Genomic DNA, 15,291 nt, shown 5'->3' with positions numbered 1-15,291 from the left:
TCTTGCCGTCTTGATGAAACGGAAGCTCAACACTGCTTCGACAATTGAGGCATCGAACATGCCCTGCGAAAGTCTATCATCTGCAGAAAAATGCTTCAGGCTCTAACCAGTTGGGTTTACGTTGCATTTTTTCAAGACTGGGCAAAGAGGCCAATTTCCTAGGATCCTGGCGACTTCATGGTTGGGACTTGAGAACCCTATTCGTCTGAGGAAACATTCCACTTAATCTCATTAACTGCCACAAAGCAGAGACACTCCCTGGTATATCGTTATAAGCTGACTGGACAAGAGGTAGGTATATACATGGCCCTCGGTTCAACTGTGAGGGTTCTCTCATTGATACATTGATACAGGGACATGCTTCTTGGCAGCCTGGCTCCCCAAAACTAACAGACGTTGAATATACCTGCTAGGTAAGCTTGATTGAGGATATCTTGGCTGTTTTCATCGTGGCCAGTTCCAGTAGTATGTGAGGTTTGATCAATGTTGATAAAGTCATTCCTCTGTTCCACCTGACTTGCAATATGAGCATCATCGCACATATCGATCCAGCAATCTTGTGTAAGCTCGGCACTGCTAGGTACCGACATTATTGCCGTGAGTCCACTAGAAAAAGTCATTGATGGCTCGGCAACAAGGGTATCAACGAGCCAAAACCGACTCAACTTTCGAGTATAACCAAGCAAATTCGCCACCTGTCGCTATGAGCTACGTACTTTAAAAAGTCAAAAACTCACTAGCCGGGTGAGGGACATATTTTATCTATGCGTGAACGTCACGATCCATTTCAGAACCATGTGGTGGAAGGTCGAAGACTGGCCGATACTAAGACGAACAAATAACCAAGATTTTGTAGACGGGCCAAAGGCTTTGTCCAGTCGGATTCTTCAATCTGTTCCGATGTCCACTTCGTGATACTCCATGAACTCAGCCATGGTCTTTTCCACCATGGGTTCCGCTCGAAACTCGTTTCCTATGCTTCGCAACTTGGCCGCTAGCTGCTCATTCGGCTCCCACCCCAGTAACAACGTCACCAGCTGGCGTGTCACGCCGCGGTTGCAGTTCGGACAAATCAACCTCGGCGGATGTTTCTGGGCACTCTTGCATGGTGCGAAGTATGCTATACAAAACCAGCCGGGCTCACCGTCGACGTGGTCTTCGAGCTGGAAGTTGAACGCAGCTGATGTGAGCTTGGGCATCGTTGAGAGTGCGTCCGCGTAGACTTCAACAAACGGTGTGAGTGCGGCGTCGTCTGCTTTGCCTCTGAAGACGTGAACCGGATTTAGGAATGCGTAGCTTGCCTCCTCAAGGAAACTGAATTCTTCCATATGGAGGTCCGAGTGGGCGTTATTGTTTTGTGGCCAATACGTGTACAATGGTTGTGTGGGGACATCATCACGTTTGGTGAAGTACCAGCCACCCGACGGTGTCGCGGTGAATAAGTTGATGTCGAGAAACCTGAGATTTGGCCAAGAGGTTGTACTTAGATGTTTGAGGGGACGGAGAAGAGAATCATCGAAGACGCCCGTGACCTTAAGATTTACGAGATTCTGCGAGAATTCACAAATCGCAGAGCTGAGCGGGTCTGGTACGTCTGTCTCGTGCAGGACAGGTGGCTGAGCTCTTTCATTTCTCTGCCTTCGGAGAAAGAAATCAAAGTCGGCCTTAGTCAATGCTGGTAATGACAGCTCCTTAATGGCTTGGGCGACTTCATTACGGTGGCGTACGCGAATATCCGGGAACCGCTTCTCGTCGTCGTCCATGCTGAGTTTGATTGATTCGAGGCTGGGCATCTTGGATGCAATGATGATAGGCACCTTTGGAGAGGTGTTTCGATGTCCGTACCTGTCTTCCGGCCGTAGCATTACAAGCTGCTTCACTCTGTGAAGAGTTGGTAAGGTTTCTGGGTCTAGAAGTTCGATGTACGAGTGCAAATATCTCCCCTCGTATATGCTATCGTGGTCTGGGTAACTCTCACCCCAAGGGGCGTACTTGGATGGCCATGGGTTGTCTGAATGTGATTTGGGATGATTTATGAAAAGTGCCAAGCGACATGCGACTGTCTTCGGGTCTTGCGTCTCCCAGCTATGAAGTGTCCGGAATAATGCTGCTATACACCGATTATAACTCTCATTGTTGGCAGCCCTATCTTCTGGTGATTCCGCTCGCCGGGTAGCTGCTACATCATAAGACGGAAGGAGTATGGTGACGGTCAAGCTGGCTAGATAGTATCGCCTCAGAGGCGTGATTATCTCGTTGAATCTGGGGAACTCGTCGCTGGCGATTTTGATAGACTTGAACGTCAATCTCTCCACTGCGACTTGTAGACGATGTGAGACAGTAGCTATGGGTGCCAAGGGTGGAGTGGGTCGCTCGCGTTTCTCATAAGGTGTCTTTGGCTTAGAGTCTTTGGGCAATAAATAAGAGACGATTTCGTCGATTATATCTTGAGGAAGGGATTCCATGATTTGGTTGACCTAGGATGACGAGGAACTGATAGGTGCGCAGAAAGTAAACAAGACGATACGTTGAGCCCCTCATCGATTTGGGTTCAAGGTTTCTTAGATAGCCGCCCGCGCATCCTTCAGACCAATCATGGAGGCCTTCATGAAGACTAGACTTTTTCCGGCTAGCACTGTATGACGAAGTCTTGGCGGTCAATAGAAAAGCGTGTGATGAAATGCAATGAAATTTAGTACGTAGACGTTGTAGTCAACACAAATGAAGCGTTACCGTGCATTTCCTTCCAAAAAGACTAAAGAAACCAAAATCGTTCCATGCCACTCACATTCAAACGCATCACGACATCCCGCAAGACGTGAGACTGAGGTTATAAATAGGTCAAAGCCAAAAACTAGTTCTCAAATGTAGTGTCAGAATGTTACTTTCAGCAGAAGTATGGGTTACTCAACTATCATTTCGTTCAGAAACTGATTCTGGCCGATCCGTAATGGCGGTCTGGGTTCTAGCTCAACTACTTGGCAACATCGAATGGTCGTGGCTCATGATGAGTACCCGTCTTGGGAACATTTGTTGAAAACTCACCTTGCTGGGAGAGGGCTCGGATGATTTTAGTCACGATGCCCAGTGATCACCCTGAGCTTTTATGGTCTCTTTGGGCCTGTCGTCTAGAAATCTCTCCGGACTTCATTACCACCGAAGGATCGGTTTTTCGATCGGGTTTTCTCCTGAACTTTCACATACTGCACACGCGCGTCTGTTTTTCCCGATACACATTTGACGTGCAATGGAATAATATTGGGATCTCACTTCGAGAACCAGCCCCACGAAGTTAACCAATTACATCTACTCAGAGTCTTCCTCGAGAGCATCATTCTCACCACCGGTGGAGCTGGCGAAGGCTGCGTTAGCCTTGCTGAAAGCAGCCTCACGTCTCTTTTCCAACGCTTCGGCCTCCGCCTTAAGGTTCGCAGGAGCCTTCGCAGTCATTACGTTGGAGAGCTCCTTGCTGGCAACTTCGGTCTTCTGCACGTTCTTCTTCACCAGGCCGCCGACCTTCAGGCTCTCAAGTCGGCCTTTGTTTGACACCATGCTGGTCAACTGGGTCTCGGTCAAATCCACGATGGTCTTCATCTGGTCCAGGAGCTTCTTCGCATCTGAGTCGGAGGGGTTGAAGTTCTATCGTTGGGCGATCGTTAGTGAGACCGCACACAAGTATCAGTGACAGAACTTTCACTCACTCCGTAGTCCTTGATGCCCTTGTTGATCGTGCTGACAATGGAGTTGGATTTGGTTCCCAGCTTGATGGCATCCTTGTAGTTCAAGTCGCTGCCCTTCTGGAGGATCTTGATGGACTTGGTCACCTTGCGCTCGATGTCGCTCAAGCTCTTGGAAATATCGGCGAAAGACATGATGTTGGTTGGAAGGTATGTTGGTGGGGTGTGTTGGTGTGTTGATCGTAGGTAATCGAAAGCTTTGTTTTTTGATGTGGCGATGTGCTGCTCAAGTTGCTGTTATTAGTAGTGGTAATCAAATCATGTCGTCGGCGGACTTGATGGCCCTTTTTAACATTTTCCGAATAGAAAGATCGTGATTCACATGCCGTTTGGTACCTCGGACCACACGCATTACTAGACGTTGAAAGAATAACAGTTCTCTAGAGCATAAACCAGCTTCGACTGGGGGTGCCTGAGCTATGACGTGATAAGGGAGCTTCAGCTTCAGGCGCCCAGCAATGTTGGAGCTGAGGCCAAGGGTCTAGCCTTGAAACTTGAAACGATGCAAAGGCCGCCCAGCTATCCTTCGCACCCGATGGTCCAAACAAAGCCACGGCGCCCCATCACAGGGTTCCATTCCGGCAAGAATCCCGAGGAGCCAATTCGATTTACAGCTGTCTTGCCACAGGATATCATGCGAAGAAATTCGATTCAGATCTTTGCAAGGAATATGTTACATGAGGGTTGATGGATCGTTCGGCTTACATTCGAGGTGCATTGTACTCACAGCCGATAATCGTGTCAATAGTCTTCCAGTCTTATTGCGAAAAGCCTAGCCGAGTGCTACCCTTCAGCCATTGCTGTCCTGCATGAAATTTCAGTCGTATGCTTTCTTGATTGTGGCGGCGCAACTGCGTACTCTCTGTGACCCTGAAATTACTGCCTCGGCCTTCTTGTGAAATTCACGTGCCTTCACAGCCACACTAGGTCGTGGACGTTCCACATGTCTATCAGCGATGCTTGCCCTGATCTCGAGCAACTCAAATTCCAGCATAGTGATATAAAAAGCTGCAAGCTTATTATGGATTCGTCGCGTAGCAATGCTGAAACCATAGGAGTTGCGCGGTCGGTCCTGATCCCAAAACTTCGACTTTCTCGGCCCAGTCCGAGTGCGAGATATTGGGAAACAGGATTTAAAAATTGTCCACATACTAAGATCTATTCAAACCAAGTTGCTCAGGAGGTGCATCTATGGATATATGATCAATCCTAAAATGATTCCCAAACAATTCTACGCAGCCGCTTCATGAATGAATGCGAGACGGGACTGCAAGCTTATATTTCAATCATGTTCGACATTCTAACACAGGTTATTGACATTACTGACTCCAATTCAATTGGGGAAGACTGCGAAGACTGAAATCAGTCACAAACGTCTAAATACTTGTCAACTATGTATCACCTAATAGTGAGTTGAACGTAGAAATGGTATTTGAAATCCACTTAGTTACGGTTTTTGAGCCTTTTAGGGATCGCCATCTCCTGACGGAAGCTGTCTGGTGTGATTGTCAAGAACATGTAGCAGCATTATCAATTGACATGTTTTCCGGACGCATCTTTGCCGATAGTCAACTGTCAAAGACAACAGGCCGAGTTGCCGCTGTATTTCCGCAGTTCCCAAAGGTTGAGACCAGATGCAGAAACAGGCCAATCACACGTAGATTACTGTATGGTTAGTCTTCTCATTTACACTGCACATATGGAAACACTGGCGATACAACACGAATCCAACTTACTATAACGAAATACCCAAGGGTTGAACTTGTCTTTCTTCCAGTCACATCTCGAGCACTGCACTTTCTAATACAATTTGCCAAAAACTCGGGGCCCAGCCTTACTATCAAACAACCCGCTCTTTCGAAATGGGTTGAGCTTGTTTTTCCCGACAAGAACATGAAATCCCCTTGTTCGCACGCTGTTTCGATTTCAAGATCGGATTTCGAGTATCACGTCCTGTGAGTCAGACGCTGATCCATGGCGATTTCCGTTTCCGTATTCGCGATGTGAGCCTCCGCTGCGGGGCGGTTGCTGGGATCGGTCCCGCAAGCAGCGGCAGAGTAGCGAATCTTGCTCCGGACCGCCGAGGCAATCGCAAGCCGTTTACCGAGTTTCGTCTTGGCACTCTGTCCATGCCGAACAGATGTCCTCGGGTGGAGTCATGCCGTGCAGATCACAGCCAACGATGACGATAATACATAACTTCGACGGCGTTGTGCAGCCCCAGACTATTGTTGGAATAAAGGCAGCCCATTAATGGGACATACTTGCTGCAGCAAAACGAGATCAAGTATCTTGAACCGCTCAGGGCTTTTACCAGAAGAAGAATGAGCCTTGTGCGTAGTCCAGCTCTTATTGAGTAAACAATTTCACAGTCATATCCGAATGATTGAGACCCTCCGATGAGATTAAGAATTGCTTCAAAATTGTCTGTTTTATATATTTCTCTTCCTTAATCGAAGCTAAGCTCTTCCTTTTTCGTTGTCTTTGGGTTCAAAACTTCTACCCAGGTAAGCTGGTAATAAAAGAGTGATACACATAACCAAGCTTCCCTGCCCACGACCTTCACAACAGTACCAGCGACGTTTTCCAATGTTCGCAATGGTTAGTTTGAGAAAGACATTGGTATTTAATAACACTCAATCTCTGGCTTTCTGGAAATGGGGAAGAAGAAGTCGGGAGAGGTACTCCCAAGTGAAGTAAGGGACTAATAGCGATTGAGGTGGTGTGTAATATCACTTTTCTTTGGTCACCAGCTTACCATGGAAGATGGCCGAATATATTGCCTAGTCCAAGGATGAATTGAGATACGAGCAGTTGATCATTGCGTGGATGAGGGACGACCTTGTGTCATATCGACGTCAAGTAAAACCTGAAAACTGTAGTATCATGCCCAGTTTTCGCCATAGCGTCATCAAATTGAAGATAGTTGGCACAATCGTGTGCTGGTCGGAAACGCGTTCTGAAGATAACCATTAGGGCACTGAATGATGCTTCATCTCTGTGAAACCCCAGGCGGTTTGTTCTAGCTGTCAACCTGAACCAACAAGATCCCAAGCATCGTTGATGGAAAGTAGCAGATCAAGACGTCAGGATCGCCTTTAGAAGAGTGTGCGGGAGGCGAAACGCCTGCATATGTAGATCTACAGTCTTTTGCACCAACAGAAGAATGTTGTGAATCATACCTGGGCCTTGTTGATAGCCGCAACGTTGCAATTCTCCAAGCAGGCGAAGAACGCCCGGGCGTAAGGGATGCAGGTGAGTAACGAAGGTGTGTCCCGTCCCGCAACCACACGACCAACATACCGAGGTCACCGGCTCGGGCTAGCCGGGTGGCGGCAGCGAAAGGAGTCGAAAGATGTCATCCAGTCGTCTGAAAAACATCGATCACAAGCTGCTATTCGCCCAAACCCTTTCACCAACACACCAACGCCACTGCATTCTCTTATCGTAACTTGCACCGTCTAGGCCCCCGCTGCACATTGTTGGATGCTAGCAGTATTCAATACGATAACACACAAAGACAAAGTCTCGCTTGCACGATGCATTGATCCAACAGGACACCCCCAGTCCAGGTCCCCAAGATTGCGGAAGGAATATGGGGTCAAGGAGGTTGCCACGCCTATCTCTGCGTCGCCTCCCCATTTGGAGGCCAATTAGAAGACCATTTTTCTAGAATGCTCAAGGAAACACCCATGGCTTTTGGCTGGTACCCTCTGCACCTGTTCCACAGGGCTATCCCGCATGTACCGCTGGGATGTCACTCTTCTCCCGAGATACCGAGGAGACACTGCACGAAGTTGGATCGAAGTGCATGATGCCCCTGGCAGGCGAGGCCGTATCTGGGAGCAATCTTTCGGTGGTCGGATATGACGGATGGGGCCTCATGAACTGTTCTCCGTCTTGTCTATTTCCTGCCATTGACCATTGGATGGTGACTCTGTATAGCCCGGCCGGGGAGTCCATGGGCGTTTCCGCCACTGTCACTTATATTTGCGAACAAGGCTGGCATCTCCAGGCCACGAACTGTTCGTCGCCTGAACAAGGTCCATCTGGTCCAGTTTTATTTTTGATGGTTGAACGCTGTGACCACGCTGTCCCAGCCAGCTAGCGGAGACCTGGGGAAATGACAGGAGTTTTACGTACGAGAATCCGTAACTCTCAACCGCTGTCGATAACCTTATTTTTGCACCCAGAGCGACGGTGCTGGGGATACGAAGATCTCGGATGAGAGAGTGCTGCTCAACATGTTCCATTTCTTTGAATGTAGTTGCGCAGTTAATGGCACATTTGATGGCCCAATACGCCCTGTCTTTCTGATGGTGTGATGACGATATCTGAAAAAATAAATAAAAAAATGCCAAGGTTGTGGTCGAGTCATTGACCGTTTGTTTCTCTGCGCGATAGATGATGCATTTGCAGAACAAATGACATTCACGCTCCCCCAACCATTCAACTAATAACAACCAATATGGCCATCACCGCACCATAGTTCGGGGACCTTTTGCTTCGCGCGATGGAAGGCGGGGGACGCACCCAACAGGCAAGTCAAAGTCGAGGCGCCATCGGACGAACCAGCCCGCTCCAGCAGCTCGGGTCCCAAGGCTAGCAATCGACAGGCATCATCGGTTCAAAAGTGCGAGATCACGGAGTGCGCAGAGGGCCGTTTGTCATGCTTTCAAAGGGATATCATGTACTCCTGCGGTGGGAACGAGGTGGGCTGTCTAGGATGCAGGAACTTTTTGAACCGCTTGACAGGATCAATGTCAAGCCCCAGCAACGATTGGCTTCTTTGCCGACGGACATGATCCGGGGTGGCGCATTATGCCGTATTTCCCGAGTTGCCTTCCCGAACAGTGATAGATAAGAACTTGCTTCCGTCACTCTGTATGGCCAGTTGCGTCGGAACAGCGCTTCTCCAGTTCTTCAACTCCCTCGCGTGCCCTGCAGGGGTCGCTTTCGGACGATTAACTGTGAAAGGGCTTGGCCTCCTGGGGGACAGCCACGCTAGACAGGGACCATCCTCGGACCCCAAGGTCCCTTTGCAATCGCTAAACCCACAGTATGCATGCCTTTGCATGACTTTTTGTCCAGCGAGTGGCGACGCGGGTTGCTCGCTTACTGGTCAACCGCTCCCTCGTCGTGGCCCCTAGCGGTTGAGCCCTGGCAACCATGGAGGCATTCCCACGCTTCCCAGAGCTTGGCCGCCCGTCTTGGGCGTTGCTTGTGTATTGCTTGTGTGTGCTTGGCAGCCATCCCGTTGCCTAACCGTGCCGTGCGGCTTGCTCTTCTCGCCGTACTTGGCGCCCAGCCCTCTTGGCGATCGATCTAGCAGGCGGCTCACTCGAGCGAGGTGCAGCCTGCTGCACTTCGCAACTCCTGCTCTCTCTCGGCGTTGGGCCGCTCTCATGCCGTCAGAACTTGCCCAGGGAAGAGAAGCGGCGGTCACCGGCGGCGACGTGGGCGGCGGCGGGCGCGATGGATCAATTGCCATCGCCTCTCCCGCTCAACGGCGTTCTCGTGGTCCAATCTAACGAATGGGAGAGGGCCTCCTTGTCATCTCAACACAGCTGAGTCGGCAGGCACTTTTGATTGTACTATGTAATATGCTCCAGTCAGCGTCCTATCAGCAGGTGGAGAAGACGCAGTCCGACCCCAGACCACCCCTCCCACATTTCAGCCGTATGTCTCGAGCTAGTCGGCGCTTCTCTGGCGATTTGGACGCGGGCTGCGGGATGGTCTCTCGACCTGGGTGCCGGAATATCCTATCAACAGGCGCGATCACACCCCTTTTGAGCAGGCGAGAACCAACCCATCCCACCCTTCTAGACGGTGGCGAGGAAGAACCAGGTCCTTTTGCAGCAACGGATTGGTGCATGTCAACCTACCAGGGGCGATGCCGTTAATCAGTCACGTCAGTGCGCCGCCTATCGAGCCAACGGAGAACCACGCACATGCCCGCCTACACAAGCTTCTGGACTGCACTGCTATCGGCATTCGGATAGTGGGCATGCCATTTCGTATCGGCCGAGGTCTCTGCCAGGGATTGCCCTGCTTCGCGCCTCGCAAACGACTCCATTAGGCAGGTCGGTATCTCTCGTCTTGGCCCACTGGTCGCCGATACAGCTGCCGACCGTGGAGTCCTGGACGATGCTGCGCATCTAAATACCACAAGATGCCTTCGACCTCGTTCACGTTTTCTTCCTCTCCGTTCTTCAGTTGTCACGGCCAACATCACCTTTGAGTTTCCCCCTTTCGAAAACTCAGGGCGAAAGTAACCCCACCAGCCCGACCCAACAACTGCCAGACAAAATGGCCTTCAGCAAGTGGAGGGGCAAGGTGTCGGAGCGGCCCATCGTGGTCGATGCCGTCGCGACCGGCACCGACGCCCAGGGCCTCGAGACCGTCAACCCCGAGGCTGAGCTCAAGAAGTTCAAGAAGATTCACAAGTGGGATCCGTTCTTGGACATTGAGACGCTCGACACCGCAGAGAACGCTCTCAACTCTGGCGACTACGAGAAGGAGGCTGCCGTCGAGGCTGCTCTCCACGAGGACTCTCCTTACCCCGAGGTCAGGGCTTCGGTATGTTATCATGTGCTCCGGACAAGCTGCACGGTCATGTCTGACTATTCCAGGTTCCCCCATTTGATGACGATGATATGCCCATCAACACTCTTCGTGCCTGGTTCCTCGGTGGCCTCATGTGTACCATCATCGCCGCCTGTAATATCCTCCTCGGTCTCCGTCGGTCACCCATCACTATCACCTCCACCGTTGTGCAATTGGTGTCTTACCCCATGGGATGCGGGTTGGCCAAGTTCGTCCCCGAGGTCAAGTTTAAACTCTTCGGAAACGAATTCAACACCAACCCCGGCCCTTTCAACGTTAAGGAGCATACCGTCATCACCATGATGACCGCCGCCGGTGCCACCGCCAGTTACGCCATCGATATTCTCCTCGCCCAGGAGCTGTTCTACGACCAGTTTTTCGGCTGGGGCTTCCAGATTCTGCTCATTATCTCGACTCAGGCCATGGGTCTCGGTATTGCAGGTGTCTTGCGTCGCTACCTCGTCTGGCCTGCTGCCATGGTTTGGCCTGCGACCTTGATCACCACAACTGTCATGTACTCGCTTCACGACCACTCGTCTTCGGACCCAGCCCTTACCAACGGCTGGAGGATCGGCCGCTACAAGTTCTTCATCATTGTTGCTGCCGCTACTTTCGTCTACGAGTGGATTCCTGAGGTGTTTGCCCAGTTTCTCCAAATCTTTACCTTCGTATGCTGGATTGCCCCCAACAACGTCGTCGTCAACCAGATCTTCGGCGGCCAGACTGGTCTTGGTCTCATCCCCATCTCGTTCGATTGGAGCATCATTTCCGGTTACTTGTACTCTCCTCTTCAAACCCCTGCGTTCGCCATCGCCAATGTCGGTGTCGGAATCCTTATCATGCTTCTTGGCTGTGTTGGTCTTGCTTGGGGTGGACCCGAGTTCTACCGTTACTTGCCCATCAGCGCGAACCAGAACTTCGACCATTTCGCAAACAAGTACAACACCAGCCGCATCCTGACTCCTGAGTTCACCTTCAACGAGACTGCTTACAAGGAGTACTCCCCTCTCATCCTGGGCCCTGCGTTTTCGCTGAGTTACGGCATGGGCTTCGCTGGTCTCATCAGCACACTGGTTCACGTTGCTCTTTTCTACGGCCAAGACATTATCGACCGTACTCGCTCAGCTACCACTGAGGAGGCTGACGTCCACCTGAAGCTGATGCGCAAGTACAAGGAGGCTCCTGAGTGGTGGTTCATGATCATGTTCGGCATCAGCTTCGCCTTCGGCATCATTGCTTCTCAAGTCTGGGACACTCATCTGGAATGGTGGGCCTACATCATCTGCATCCTCATCGGTGCCTTCTTCATCCTGCCTGTCGGTATTATCCAGGCCGTCACGAACCAGCAAACCGGTCTCAACGTCGTCACCGAGATGATTGTCGGCTACATGACCCCGGGTCGCCCCGTCGCCATGATGCTGTTCAAGTCTTGGGGTTACATGCTTTGCTACAACGGCTTGCAGTATGTGTCAGACATGAAGGTTGGCCATTACATGAAGATTCCTCCCCGCACCATGTTCGCTGCCCAGACCTTTGCTGTTGTTTGGCTGTCCTTGGTGCAACTCGCTACCTACAACTTCCTCCGTGGCAACATTGACGGCATTTGCACTACCACCCAGGCTCAGGGTATTACCTGCCCCCAGGCCCGTACTTTCTACAACGCCAGTGTTATCTGGGGTGTCATCGGTCCTGCTCGGATGTTTGGTGCTGGCCAGCTTTACTCTTGGGTCAACTACTTCTGGCTCATTGGTGCCGCCTGCCCCGTCATCCAGTACTTCCTCGCCCGCCGCTACCCCCGCAGCATTCTCCGCTACATCTTCTTCCCCGCCATCTTCGGTGCTGCTGGTATGATCCCTCCCGCGACCATCTGGTGGCTGGGACAGTGGGTTATTGTCGGTCTCATTTTCAACTGGTGGCTCCGTGCCCGCTACCTTGGCTGGTGGAGTAAGTTCGTTCCCTTCCCAAGAAGACTTTTCATGTTACTGACTACGTTACAGCTCGCTACAACTACGTCCTGTCTGGTGCCCTCGATATCGGTACCGCTCTTTGCATTGTTGTTTCTGGTCTCGGGTTGGGTTTGTCCAACACAAACTTCCCCGACTGGTGGGGCAACACGGTGCCTTACGCCAACCTGGACTCTGACGGCGCTGCCGTCTCAAAGATTCTCCCCGACGATGGGTCTTTCATCGGACCGACCCACTGGTAAACAGGACACAAGCAGCACCGCGGTGGCATGTTTGAACTGAACAGTACATAATGTATGATGGTAATATAGGCAAAGTGTTTGGCACAGGCTTTGTATAGTTGTTTTAGAGCACGAAGCTACGTTATGACAATTACAAAGATATCCCTTCTTTTGATCAAACAATATTCTGACGTGTTGAGAAATATGATTATTAGAGTCACTGTACTACTACTCAGCGGAACTGTGTTTGTCAGTCACTTGGTTGTCTTATGCGCATCCCTCAATGACAAACATTTCTCTGTGCACCCCAAACAAGCCAACTGCAATATTGATAGGAAAGAGCGAAACCATGGAGGCAGGATTATAGTATGCATTGGCCCCCTAAGCACCGCATGAAATGTCATGGAAATGGCCGGGCCCTTCTCAACTGTATACAACGGGTCGGCGGCGTGGGTCGACGAATTGCTTGGCCAACTCGGGCAGACACGTCACCATCGAATGCAACCAACGAGATGCCAGTCCAACTCCCTTGGCAGCAGGTAAAAGCCAGCTGTTTACTCGAAGACGCTGAATTGATCCCACTTGTCACAGTGCCAGACCTGGTAGGTCTTGCATTGCCAAGAACTGCGAATCCCAAGCGCAACGACCATGCCCCAGCTCGCCCCCAAGAACCCCCAGGTTGCCCAGTATCGACTGAAGCCAACAAAGTAGACTACGTTGGTCTGCTGCAGCAAAACCCCCTCTCTTGCAGCTTGAAAGTTGAGGGCAAACGACACCCATCGGTATCCAAGCACAGATATAAATACTCGAGTTTTCGAGTTATCAGTAGAGATATCTATCATTTACAGACCACTGTCAACATTTTTCATTTCATCTCGCCTTACAATATAAAGATGAACTTATTGTTTCGGTGCCAGCCGGCGCCCAGGTCGGTGCATATTGGGCTCATGGCATCGACGGACCTTTGTACCCGAACGACGTCGATCACCCCATTGCCGCAAGCCACAAAGGTATGGCGTTCCCTCTGTGTAACATTGATCTCATGGTTACAAGACCACACTAGGCCCCATCATGGTGTACCTAGCCAAGGTCAGTGACGCTGTCTCTGCCAACAGAAACCCTAAGAGCACCCTGGACTGGTTCAAGATCTCAGAAAAGGGCCTCAAGAACGGTGTTCGGGCCGTTGATGAACTGATCGCCAATGAGGGATGGTACAATTTCACCATGCCGTCTTGCGTACCCCCTAGCCAGTATCTTATGAGAGTCGAGATCCTAGCATTGCATAGCGCATTTGCTCCTGATGGAGCTCAGTTCTACGTGGAATGTGTGCAGTCAGATGATATCACCTCTTTTCTTTCTCATTCTAGATGTTCCCCTAACAATCTCTCAGGACTCGTCAAGTTCCCGGGTGCCTACAGCGCGATGGACCCAAGCGTCCTCCTCAGCATCTATGATGACAACGGCCAACCCACCAATGGAGGAAAGCCATACACAATACCTGGTCCAAAGGTGCTCTCTTGCAACTGAAAAGATGATGCCCTCCAGATCCAATCATCACTAATGCGGTAAAATTTGCTCTTCATTGGCCATCCGCGTGATCATCACTTTCATTTCTTTGTTTGCGTGCCGTACACGATACGTACCCAATCTAATCCATCTACTTCTCAGAGACCAACTTGATGTTGTACTCGAGCTCTCTGGCGGCTTTGGGATCGCCCTTCCTTTCAGTAAACTGTACTGTCAACCCATCCTTCACAGCGAACACGGAGTCGTTGTCCAAGTAATCTGAATCCTCGTCAAAGATTTGTGTCGTCACTGACTTGAATCCTTCTGATTGGACCTGAAGCTTTGTTAGATTCCGGGACGGAGCGAGGAATTCCCATATGGCTACGTACGATGAGGTGGATGTGAGCTGGTCTGTAATGATGGCGGTGAAGTAAGTCCAGGAGTTTTCCTGCTGGGCCGTCGCCCGGGACCTCAAGACATTGTCAGCAAGTCGATAGTTTGCCGTTCATGGATGAAACCCACTGGGTATGGCGTGGGCCGAAGGCAGTAGAACGCATAGCGGCCTTCCTCATCAGTGATGAACTTTCCACGCAAATTATGCTCCGGCTGATCTGCATCCTGTTGCTCGTACAATCCTGGCCGCAGTTAGACCATATATCAACAATGAAGACGAAACCTGGCTCACCGTTTGTGGACGCTTGCCAAACATCAACTGACGCGTTGGCGAGAGGCTTTCCAGTATTGGAGCACGTTACTTGACCATACATGAAGGCGACCTCTCCATCTTCGGGACACTTCAAAGCGATGGTGCTACCGTTCGCACGAACAGGCGTGTCCGCGCGCCAGAAAGGGCCCAAGATTGCCGTTACCGTTCCGGGCGCGCCGTTCTTCGTAGCCACCCGGTTGGTGATGTCATCAACGAGTCTTACCTCTTGTTAGTTACCCGATGCGATATGTTCCGCGTGGGATACTTACGATTCCAGTCCAATAACATCACAGAGTAGCTGGCCTTCATTTCGTCTGTCGTTGCTCATCTGACCAGCCCAGTTGATCATATTGACGCCCGCCATCCATTCGTCTGTTGTAAGGTTGACTTCGCGAGCAAAGTCATGGATATGCTGAATAAAAGAGGCCAGAACTTCACGGAGTCTTGGGTTCGTTTCTTTCCCCATGGATGCAATAACCTGTTTCGTAAAGTCCTGGCCAAGACCTTGGTACTGGCCATCGTCCTTCTGTAATGAGCCCATGGCGATGAGT

General features: G+C 50.8%; 5 protein-coding genes across 5 annotated transcripts; 2 read left to right on the top strand and 3 right to left on the bottom strand.

The window, feature by feature from the left end:
• Positions 1-887: 887 nt before the first annotated feature.
• Positions 888-1,793, bottom strand: ColSpa_04748 (uncharacterized protein; the record flags this gene model as incomplete). The annotated part of the gene is made up of 1 exon (XM_049270960.1): positions 888-1,793. The coding sequence occupies one exon, from the start codon at positions 1,791-1,793 to the stop codon at positions 888-890; it is 906 nt and encodes a 301-aa protein (XP_049126917.1).
• A 1,513-nt stretch (positions 1,794-3,306) lies between these two features.
• On the bottom strand, positions 3,307-3,872 carry ColSpa_04747 (uncharacterized protein; the record flags this gene model as incomplete). Its single annotated transcript, XM_049270959.1, has 2 exons — positions 3,307-3,639; positions 3,702-3,872. 2 exons carry the CDS (start codon positions 3,870-3,872, stop codon positions 3,307-3,309), a joined length of 504 nt encoding a protein of 167 aa, XP_049126916.1.
• A 6,174-nt stretch (positions 3,873-10,046) lies between these two features.
• On the top strand, positions 10,047-12,549 carry ColSpa_04746 (sexual differentiation process protein isp4; the record flags this gene model as incomplete). The annotated part of the gene is made up of 4 exons (XM_049270958.1): positions 10,047-10,316; positions 10,370-10,564; positions 10,763-12,287; positions 12,341-12,549. The coding sequence occupies 4 exons, from the start codon at positions 10,047-10,049 to the stop codon at positions 12,547-12,549; spliced, it is 2,199 nt and encodes a 732-aa protein (XP_049126915.1).
• Positions 12,550-13,599: 1,050 nt separating this feature from the next.
• Positions 13,600-14,055, top strand: ColSpa_04745 (putative endo-beta-1,4-glucanase D; the record flags this gene model as incomplete). Its single annotated transcript, XM_049270957.1, has 1 exon — positions 13,600-14,055. One exon carries the CDS (start codon positions 13,600-13,602, stop codon positions 14,053-14,055), a length of 456 nt encoding a protein of 151 aa, XP_049126914.1.
• A 130-nt stretch (positions 14,056-14,185) lies between these two features.
• ColSpa_04744 (catechol 1,2-dioxygenase) lies at positions 14,186-15,281 on the bottom strand (the record flags this gene model as incomplete). Its single annotated transcript, XM_049270956.1, has 4 exons — positions 14,186-14,368; positions 14,557-14,669; positions 14,720-14,958; positions 15,010-15,281. 4 exons carry the CDS (start codon positions 15,279-15,281, stop codon positions 14,186-14,188), a joined length of 807 nt encoding a protein of 268 aa, XP_049126913.1.
• Between the last annotated feature and the right edge of the window lie 10 nt (positions 15,282-15,291).

Source organism: Colletotrichum spaethianum, assembly GCF_022836535.1.
Source record: "Colletotrichum spaethianum MAFF 239500 DNA, contig10, whole genome shotgun sequence".
NCBI classification, from domain to species: domain Eukaryota; kingdom Fungi; phylum Ascomycota; class Sordariomycetes; order Glomerellales; family Glomerellaceae; genus Colletotrichum; species Colletotrichum spaethianum.
Note: the sequence above shows the minus strand (reverse complement) of the source record. Positions and strands in the feature narration are given on the sequence as shown.